Genomic DNA, 11,483 nt, shown 5'->3' with positions numbered 1-11,483 from the left:
TTTTTTACATTTCTGATTTGAAATTCGAAATGGGCAATTAAGGGAATGTGGATGGGGTATCTGCAATTTTAGTGATTTTTATCACGAATATTAAACTTCTGAGAGTTTTAAGCGAACAGTACCAGAACTACCATTTTCTGAGATACAAAGAGAGTAGATTTGGTTTATAACATTCCAAAGCAAATTTATAGTATTTGGAATTTGTTGCGTGATTATTCTCCCCGAAAAGCCAGCAGAAATAAAAAATTGACGTTAGAAGTAAACTCTTCAGCAGTGTTTTGTTTCTGCACATCATTGTCCCGCCTATTATTGTTTTTAATGTGCTGACATCGTTCTCTTTGATGAACTTGTCTTTCTAGCTGACCCCCAGTGGCATAGCGGTATGTCTGCGGACTTACAACTCTAAAAACCGGGTTTAGATATCCGTGGTGGGCAGAGCACTGATAGCCCATTGTGCTTAACTACAAACAAACAAACAAACTTTCTAGCTACACCACAAAATTTCTGTAACGTACTAATAAAATTATTACCAGGGAAAACATTTTGTAATGCGAACGCTGAAGAATTCCACAGTGAAGTTAATTTATAGAGAAAGATGCATATAATGTCGTTCAATACTAGGATTGTATCACTGCATGTTAAGTGGTATAAACGTAATGGGTGTTTCAAATCTGTTGATTGGTTTGTTTTGTTTTGAATTTCACGCAAATCAACTCGAGGGTTATCTGCGCTAGCTGTCTCTAATTTAGCAGTGAAAGACTAGAAGGAAGGCAACTAGTCAACAATAACCACCGCCAACTCTTGGGTTACTCTTTTACCAACAAATTTACAAAGGTTGCCTGAGAATATGAGCTGAAAACATAAAATTATAATGTTTCGAACCATTGACATAATTTAAAACATGTCTTGCAAGTCTATCATTGGAAATTGTTAGGCTTCGGGCTCATCTTTTGGACGAGTCTAGAATTCTGTATAGGCTATGTTCTAATAACAAATTATCTTCTGTTTCTTTTGGCAGAATCTTAGGTTTTCGTTTTGGTTTTTAATAAGACCCTTGGACAATTCTTACTAAATTATAAGTGTACATATAAATATTAACTGTAAAAAGTTAAATGTCGTATTATAATCTATTTTCCAACTTTTCAAACCTTATAGTTACAATAAATTATGTGTGTATATATTTATAATACTTTACGACCATATTAGATACCACATACATTAAAACATGTTCGATTTCATTTTTTTCTATGTTTAAAACGTAGCTCTTGAAATTCCCATTTGCATGAATGATTGTTTGTTTGTTTGTTTGAATTTCGCGCAAAACTACTCGTGGGATATCTACGCTAGCTGTCTTTAATTTAGTAGTGATAGACTAGAGGGAAGGCAGCTAGTCAACAACACCCACCCCAACTCTTGGGATACTCTTTTACCAACAATGGTAGGATTGACAGCACCATTAGGACACCCCTATGGCTAAAAGGGTGAGCATGTTCGATGCGACGGAGGATTCGAGCGGGTCGAGCACTTTAACTACCACGCCATGCTAGGCCCCAGAAATAGTTTCACCCTTTTGTTAACTACAGATTCCATATAATGGGCCTCCATTTTGTTTTTTATTCGCTGTTGTAAGTTACATAAAAATAATAAAACAAGTTGTAAACTATTTTACGTATCATCCGTTTTAACTGGGAAAGATTTAATTCTGATATTCAATCTCACGTGACTGATCAGAATTGTCTGCTGTTTATTCACCAGTTGCTAAAACATGATCAAGTTATTTCCAGTAATTTATCTATGTTTAGCAATCATGTAAACTAAAAGACAGAGATAAAGAAAAATGTAAAAAAGGGAACTTTAATACTTCTTAACAAGAAAAATGTAAGAGTAACAAGGCATTCTTTTAACAAAAAACATTTTATCAATCACTTTGTTTATTAGAATCGCATTTCACGCGACTGCCATTTACTAGGCCTCTTACAATGAGTGAGACTCCTAATTAACGACAGAAATCAGTTCTAGGTTTAGTAGCATTTTATTTTAATTTAACATTTCCGTCGAACGCTTTAAATATTATTAAAGGTCAGTTAATAATAAACTAAAACTATTGTCTTCCATTTACACGGTTTTTAAATTCGTTACTTCTATCACTGACAGAAAATAATTATAAGACCTATTCAGGTTTCCAAAACTAGATATTTATAACTTTTATATATTACACTTACGAACTTTTAAGTAGGCAAAATAGTTTGAGAAGATCTGACTTTGATCCAAATGAGATAAAAAAAAAGACCTAGACTATTTTATGACGGGAGTTTGATTCGGACTACTGAAAAATTGGCACATTTATGTACCTTGACCTAATAGACTATAAATACGAATGACGTGTAACCGAACTCAATGTAAAATAAAACCATTGAAGAAAAATAAAGTTCACCTATACGTTAAATTGTCTTACAAAAATTTATTGATTGGATACAATACTCTATACTCTATAAAATGACCAAATCTTATGTGAAAAAAAGACGTTTCGATATAATAATATATTAATTTTATTGGTGGTATACCAGCAAAGAAGCTTGATTCACGCAATTATGATTATTAGAGAATTTATGCCTAAAGGTATAGACAACATTAAGTTATATAAAATAGACTTTATGTGGTCCCTCCGGTGGGACAGCGGTAAGTCTACAGAATTACAACGCTAAAATCTGGCAGTGTACACAGCAGATAGTTCAATTTGGCTTTACTTTAGATTCTATAACAAGTAACCAGCACAAGCTTTACATGAATATGAGCCATGTGGCGCCATCGTGTGACTAAAATCATAATTTTCTACCACATGCAATTATGACTTTCATGGTATATGTATATATAAGTTGATTAGTTTATTGCAAATGGGCTCTATCTACTGCGGGGATTGAACCACAAATTCTAGCGTTATAAACTTTCTAGCTTAACGCTGAGCCACCGAAGACAAATAATATATGACAAACAACGGTGGTTTTGTGTCTCGTAAAAATCGTAGCACAAAATGAGCTTTCGGCCTGTAACACTCTTTAATGGTCAAAAACTACTCTTTTGAAACTAAAAACATGGATCTTTGTCAGATTTAGCAGTTACGTTATGTACGAACTTTTTAATTTGACTTTGAGATTGTACAAAAATTAATACTGTAATTGTAGATTTTATAGCCCGATATATTGTTTAATTACAATTATTGTAGAACTTTGCGAGACGAGCGTACATGTGGTGTTCTGTAATTTTTTTTTTAACGTAAGTTAAATTGTCAATTTATAAGAAAGTGGAAAAACGACTCAGAATATTTCATCATATGGAGATAAGCCTAAAGGTAGGAGCAGTATAATAATTATTTGAAGACTTTTATGTCAAAATTCACAATTTCTAACGAACCCAACATCAACCACGTAAGTTGAATTTATTGAAAAGTAAGCAGGAGAGGGAATTAATCTCATACTTGATTAAACAAATTATTATTATTATTCACAATAAGCTTTGATTCTAGTATTGCGCTTTTACCACTGAAAAAGTCACTTTAGAATTGGTTTTTTTTGTTATAAACTTAGATTAGGTTTGTGACAATTTATTATAATTAGTAAAATCAAATATATTTTGCTTTCTTCTATGTTAAAGAAAAATAAGCTAATAAAAACTGTGTCAGTGATAAATTCAGTGATACAAAGTCATTTTTGTTAATTTTGCATAATAGCGCGTCTATCATTTTCCTCGTAAATGTCTTTCGTACTTAATTATGCATGTTATAGTTTCTTATATATGTAATCTCCTAGAAGACAATGGACAATGTTAAGAATGAAATGTCAATAGCACGGAGGCTGAATGTTTACTTTGGAATTAAGTTAGTTCGTGGAGCTTATGTCTCTCAAGAAAGGGATGAAGCTAAGCGCATAGGATTACCCGATCCCGTTTGTGAAAATTACAAAACAACAAATGATAACTATAATAGGTGAGTGGTCCTTTCTTCTTCTCCCTCTTTTTCACATGGTGATTTTTAATTTTCATTTTTTTCAGAGTTATTGAAGATGTACTTGGCCATTTGATTAAGTGTAACGTTCCTGAATTGCACCCATATACAAAAAATTAGAAACACGTTTTGACATTAGCATAAATGATATAATTAAAATGACATATATTTACTATACATCTATGATAAAAACAATAAACCGAGTTTTAGTTGTATTTACTTTAAAATGGAGGATTGTTGAAAGACATCGAACTAAAAAAAATCCATGTTATGTTGTTATTGTGTGACAAAATCTTATAAATGTCAATAGGAAACGTGATGAAGTTAATAGATAAGCGACGAATAAAGGAAATAGTAGTGTTTGAACTTCAGTACAAGAATCATAAATCCAATAGACAACAGTCTTGAAAATGAACGAAAGGGGCATTTTTAAAACTTCTATATTCTTATAACGGGAAACTATGATGGCAATAATATTACATTTATTATATTTTAATTATTTTATTATACTCTGTTATGAGATTTTGACCAGAAATTTGGAAAATGAAATGCTTTGAATAAAATTGACAATAATGACTAAAGCTAGATATAAGTTTTATATATTTGTAGAAATTTGGTAATTTGGCAAAATTAGGGAAATATAATTCTAACGTCGTTCCACACAAGTGAGGAAGGTATTACTTCTTAGTGACTAGTCAGATATATTTGAAGATAAAATTAGATTTTTTTACATTTAAATCCAAATATAATGTAATCTAAATCTAAGAATTGTAATATAAAATGTATTTTCTGTTTCTATATTAATTTATCTACTTTTATATTTCGTACTAAGCACTCATTACATTTTCTTTGATTAAACATGGAATTTTTCGAGTTGAAAATTTTAATAGCATGTAATAAACACGAGAGGGCCGATATGTACCGTCACGTGATACCGGTTTCAGCTACGTGACTTTGCGCAAGGTCACATTTAGCATTAGTTTTCAAAGACTAGGATTTCGTCAGTTGTTAGTTTTAGAGCAGATCTTTCTTTATACAGTTGGTCGAAGTAGAACATCTTAAACGATGAGCAAGCCCAAAGTATTTGTTACTAGACCTGATGTTCCTCAGGCAGGAATTGATCTTTTGAAAGAGAAATGCGATGTCGAAATCTATGATCAGCCTATGCCAATTCCACATGATGCTCTTATTAAAGGAGTGCAGGGTAAGGACGCTCTTTATTGTCTCCTCACCGATAAGATTGATAAAGATGTTATGGATGCAGCTGGGCCTCAGCTAAAAGTTATAGCTACCATGTCTGTTGGATATGACCATATTGACCTTAATGAATGTAAGGCAAGAAATATAGTTGTAAGTAACACTCCTGACGTATCCACTGACTCAGTAGCAGAACTTACTGTTACACTTTTATTGGTTGTTGGTAGAAGAATTTTTGATTCTGCCTGTGCCATTAAAAATGGAGAGTGGATTTACTCATGGAGTCCTTTGTGGTTGTGTGGTCGAGGATTGACCAACAGCACCGTAGGAATTGTTGGTATGGGAAGAATTGGTCAAGCAGTCATGAAGAGACTTCTACCGTTTGGAGTTAAGAAAATTTTATACTTTGACCTGTTTCATCCAATCAAGCCTGCAGAAGATATGGGAGCTCAGTTTGTTGAATTTGAAGAGCTGTTGAAAGAATCTGATTTTGTAGTTGCCATGTGTAATCTGTCTGAGGAAACAAAGGAGATATTTAACGCCAAGGCTTTCAGTCTAATGAAGCCTACTGCAGTTTTTATAAATACCAGCCGTGGTGGAGTTGTGCAGCAGGATGACTTGTATGAAGCCCTTAAGAATGGCGTGATCCGTGGGGCCGGACTGGACGTGATGGTTCCTGAGCCTTTACCCCGGGACCACAAACTCACAACACTACCAAACATAATTCTTCTCCCGCATGTTGGCAGTGCTGAGGAAGCAGCAAGAACAGAAATGGCAACTCTGGCAGCCAAAAACATCCTTTCCGTTTTAGATGGGAAGCCACTTTTGACTCCAGTTCAAATGCCATAATTATCAGAGTCTAACTTTTATGAAGTTAAACTTCTAATCATAATTATGCTGTTGCTTTTTCTGAGCTTATTTTTAATGTTTTCTTGCTTAAAATATTAGTTTTTTTTATGTAGAGAGTAAAAAGCTGTCACTTGAAGTTGAACAAAAAACAAGTCTTCTAAAAATGAATATTCATTTAAAATTGTTACATTAATGGCAGAAACAAGAAATGTATGTAAAACCCGTAAAATATACCTATTTTTTTAAATTGGATTTATAGAAAAAAATTTAACCATCCCATATTACTATTAGATGTAGATCTTTTAGTAAAGTGAGTATTCCAGAAAATGACTATACCTTGAATTAGTAGTATGAAAGTGAATGTTCTTCCCATTTTTGTTGATTTTTTTCTTTTAGCATTTATTAATATCTGTATTTGCTGAATGACTTTGACATATAAGAGAACTGACTATCTGAAAAGAAAATACATCTTTGAATATGTGATAAGGCCTATATAATTATTCAACTTAAAGGCTATTAGGTATAAAGTTAGTGGTTTTATTTTTTTATAAAATTATATTTATTTGGTTACTATTTCCTTTTATTCTTCAATTTGTTATTACTTGAATCACGTTTCTATAAGTATTTAAACTTTAATTTTAAAAGGCCTCTCTTTCACTTGATGAAGTTCTAATACTAAAGTAAAATGTTTGAGATCCACACTACTAAATTATTAATGGTTGCATAAAATATGTTTCACAGACTTTTGAAAGTGTAAGAAAATAATTGAGAATGAATTTACCTATTATCATTGATATTTTAAAGATACTTTATCATTGTTACTGTACATCACAAGATCATTTTTGTGAATTTTCCTATTCAAGAATTTCATTGTGTTTAGGTCCTGATAATGATTGAATTCAAAGATGGTTATATATTTTACTGAATGAAATCTTTTGAGTTGTATTTTATTGTTCTAGTCTCTTGGTTGATTCCTTTTTATATACCATTGTTCTAGTCTTACAAACTTTGCTTAACCAACTTAGGCAGTTTCAAGGTGTACATGCAAGTTTCTGTGTGATGCCTTTAAACTGCAATGGTGTTTATTGCCAAAATTTATTGTGGCCAAATATTGGAATGAAGTTTTGAAGTTAATTTTTTTCTTTGCATGTTGTTGCTTCACAAATTTATAATCTAGTGGTGGTTGGTATTTCTTATCTAATGTTTTTGATGTGTTTTATTCTCATAAATCTGTAAATGCTTTGAGTTGTTTTGATTTAAAAAAAAAAAAAAAGACAATTTTTGCGAAAAAATATAAGTACTTAAAATTTGACAAAAACGTCTTTCAGATATATTTTTGATCTAATATTCAGGAGATTTTTGCAGGTAAGCTTTCCACAGTGTGTACATGCTTTCCAAATGTGATATTCACCAAGTCATGTGATAATTTTCAGCCACTCTTTTTGAATTGTTTAACCAGTGTTTTATGTATAAAGCTGTAAAATGGTGAAAGTTGTTTCGGTGAGATTTGAGTGTTATGTGCGATATGATCGTCAATAGTAGGTTACTCTTGTTATATATCTTCAGATAAACAAATGAGCTATTACCGCTCTAAGTGTAATATTTATATTTACAGCACTGTAACTAGAAATAAAGCTTCTGCAATCAACATAACCTGTGTTATGAGCAACCTTTATAACTACGTTTATTATTATTTATTACTGAATAATTGCATTAAATCTCTTAAAGTGGAAGTGGGTTTACGGAATATGATTTTCCATAGACTAAATATCACATCTAACACTCGTTTTCTTATGTATTTTTTTTTAATGTTAGATTTATAGTCAAAGTTCTTCAATTGAAGATATTTACAGGTTCTCCATAATCCATATTCTATCTTAGCAGTTTGATTGGGTTGTTCTCGGTTTCCAAATGCTGCCACGTGATTGCTTACAATTTAATAAATGTTTATTTTTTTCATTCAAATCAATAGTTTAAAAAATAAATTATATGAAATACGTAGGACTTATATTAGAAACAGTAGTTTGTGAAATTTCACGTGACAAAATTTAAATAAAAGGCATTTGGGTGAGTTGTTAAGACAGTGACATTTAGTGTTTGGGCTGTTAATTATCGTGTATATAGAAGTAGTTTAATGATTCCAGACAAGAATGGAGTACCAGTCATGACTATCCCGGATTAAACTTTGTACAAAGTTAAGGTATTGTTACAGTTGTTCAAAATGTTTGAATGCCACTATTCTTATGTTTGCAAACAATTTGAAACACGTACGTAATGTTAAAAACAGCAGCTACAAATCTGTTTTAGATCAAGAGAAATAACCAGTCAAAAAGTGGTAAAATTACTTTTGTTCTTTTTGTTGAACAGGCAAAACATATATAAGAATATTCACACGATATTAATCTCAACTTGGGTTTGACAACTGTAGCACATATATTAGTATTTTTTAATACTTAGTGGTGAATTGCTACGTTAAAACTGATCATTCTAGGGGCAGGTGGAGGTGTTTTTATGCATGGAATGAATCAGTGATATTTTTAGGGGGATAAAAACTTAATACTTTCATGTCAGTGGGTGTCACAATATGGGGATAATTTAAATTCTGATATGTTAGAGTGAAAGCAGAGCTATTCACTGGGGGTCTGACACCTTAGCTATCTCGGTGGACATGCCCCTGGAATGAACTATGCAATATGATTTAGTGGTAATAATATGTACCGCTAGATGGTGCTACTATTAATTATAAATTATGTTAGTGGTTCATTATGTCGTTAAATTACGTTTTTTTTAAAGTAAAAATCATGTAGTGACAAGGTTGTTAGTCGCAACAAACTGCAAGTTGTTGTTGTGTTGTTATGAGCAAAGTTACACAATGGGCTACATATATGTTCTGTCCACCACGGGTACTGAAACCTGGTTTTTAGCGTTATTAGTACGCAGACTATATCGTTAAAACACTGGGAGGGCAGCTGATATAAGAGGAAAGAGAGAGAGACCAAAGCTTTACCAGTTACAAAAATATAAACGTGTATTGTCATTTACCGTCTTTTGTAGTTAGAAAAACAATGAAAATTTAAGTAAAAAGTAATTGTTTAGGTGATTTTCCATGTAATTATGTATAAATGTAAGTCCGATTGGTAGCAGAAAAGGGAGAACAGTATAATGTGCAATGAAGCATGTTGGAGCACTATTACGTGTATGATCTGCACCTCTACCATTGGTGGTGAATATCTACACAGAATTAATGGCATCGTGACTGCTGATAGGTACAAGTAGTCTGTTGGGCAGGATTTAATTTTTCTGCATGATAATCGTGCAGAAAATGTGGTGAAATGATATATGGAGTTAAAAAGGGGCGACGGAACACTTTCAACCATAGTTTGGTTTGCATGAAGTCTAGAGGGGAGTAAATTAGGAATTTTGGCACAATATTTTACAATCCAACACTAAGAAACTTATGGAAGTATAACAACAACAAAATGGACTGCTCTGTTTAAAGCAAATGGAAAATGGTAATGCACTGTAAAAGCTATTCACATTTATTTTCTGTTATGCGTTGTGCTAATAATAAATTGCCCATTTAGTTGCAATTACTCACTCATGCATATGTATCATTTGGTGTTTCTATAATTATAGCCAATACTATAGGTGAATAAACTTAATTATTTGATAGTTCAACGAAGTAAAGTTTCATTAAGTTTACTGCGGGTCGAGGGTTTCGAATCCTCGTCCCACCAAACGTGCTCACCCTTTTAGCCGTGGGGACGTTATAATTTGACGGTCAATCTCACTATTCGTTAGTAAAAGAGTAGCCCAAGAGTTGGCGGTGGGTGGTGATGACTAGCTGCCTTCCCTCTAGTCTTACACTGCTAAATTAGGGACGGCTAGAGCAGATAGCCCTCGTGTAGCTTTGCGCGAAATCCATAACAAACAATCATAAAATTTAGTATTTTGTTTCTTGGTTTTTAATAAGAAATATCTAACTTAACGGTAGCAGAAATGGTAGGAAACTTTGTACGAACCACGTCTGGCGTTTAATCATTTTTTCCTTTTTTGTTTAAATTATTTTTCGAAGAATCCAGAAGTATACTTCGATTTATAATTGGATAACACCCAAAAAAGCTAGTGATTGTTTTTTGTCAGTACAGTTGGGTTATTTTTTTTATCTTAATTTAGACAACGGTCATGACATTGTTGTAGTACATTACTTATTGAACACACACTATTCCAGAACATTTTTATGAAACCTGTGAGGAACTGCTGAGACAATGAGCCAGAATCTCTGAGTGTTTGTTTCTGTCGAGATGGAAATTTGGTCGGATTCAAAGCTAATCTGTAAATGTAAAGTAGCAGAATGTCCGAGGTGTTACAAGTGTAGCAGGTATGAATTGAATCACAATGGCATACCAATTGCTCAAGAAGTTACCTATAAGAGAGGTCAGAGAAGCTTTGCTGTCAAGCACCCAAAGAGAAATACGTCTGCGTACGAGAGTGATAAACTTACGGATAATTCCAACGACTTGTCTTCTAATAGGGAAAAGAAAGAAGACGATTTTGTGTGACGCGAATCTCGACGTTGCGAAGAGAATGTTTGTTTGTTTGAAGTTAAGCACAAAGCTATACAATGGGCTATCTGTGCTCTGCCCACCACGGGTATAGAAACCCTGTTTCTAGCGTTGCAAGTCCACAGACATGCCGCTGTGCCACTGGGACGGAGAATACATTTTTTTTTCTGAATAAGTTCAAGAATATTATAAGGATAAGAGGAGTATTAAAATAATGGCGAACCAGCGAGACATTAGCGTATGTGAGTGGTCCACCTTGATAGGATATAAACTCCTTAACGACTACTCAGACCAAAGAAAACAGCACGGCAAAACGATTCCTGGATCATGCCCTACACAGCCATGTGCCTCACTCTTAGGCTTCCGGATCTGATGGGATACACTACCACCTCTAAAAATAGTCATTTTTTTCTGTCTTTGAGTCGAAGATTGCTTATCAAAAATGCATTTCATTAATCTGTGAAAAACTAAGAAGTTTTTGATTGATCAGAATGGCTAGTACCTAAAATTAATACAACGTATTTTTCTCTTTTATACGTCCCCCAGTGGCACAGCAATATGTCTGCGGACTTACACCTCTAGAAATCGGGTTTCAATGCCCGTGGTCAGCAGAGCACAGATAGCCCGTTTGTGCTTAACTACAAAACAAATAAACTCTTGTACGTGCCCCCGGTGGCTTAGGCTTATCACACTAAAAATCAGATTTCGATACTTGTAGTGGGCACAACTCAAATAGCCCATTCCGTATCTTCGGGCTTATCAGCAACCAAACAAAACTCTTATAACTACCGTATTTTTTGGTGTATAAGACGCACCTTTTATCCCAAAATTTGATGTCAAAATCTGCTTGCGTCCTATACACCGAAGGTATG

At 33.3% G+C, this 11,483-nt stretch overlaps 1 protein-coding gene and 1 pseudogene across 3 annotated transcripts in view; both read left to right on the top strand.

Annotated features, from left to right (window-relative positions):
- LOC106459347 (hydroxyproline dehydrogenase-like) overlaps nt 1-11,483 on the top strand; it is a 21,219-nt gene that overhangs the window by 6,602 nt on the left and 3,134 nt on the right. For all 3 annotated transcript variants that reach the window (XM_013918966.2, XM_022385814.1, XM_022385815.1), the window contains one exon: nt 3,807-3,982. In XM_013918966.2, coding sequence (XP_013774420.2) covers nt 3,807-3,982 — 176 coding nt within the window. The remainder of the gene's footprint in view (nt 1-3,806; nt 3,983-11,483) is intronic.
- On the top strand, nt 4,937-7,699 carry LOC106459346 (annotated as a pseudogene).

This window comes from Limulus polyphemus, unplaced genomic scaffold (genome assembly GCF_000517525.1).
Source record: "Limulus polyphemus unplaced genomic scaffold, Limulus_polyphemus-2.1.2 Scaffold595, whole genome shotgun sequence".
In the NCBI taxonomy this organism is placed as follows: domain Eukaryota; kingdom Metazoa; phylum Arthropoda; class Merostomata; order Xiphosura; family Limulidae; genus Limulus; species Limulus polyphemus.
This window is presented reverse-complemented; position numbering and strand designations above follow the sequence as displayed.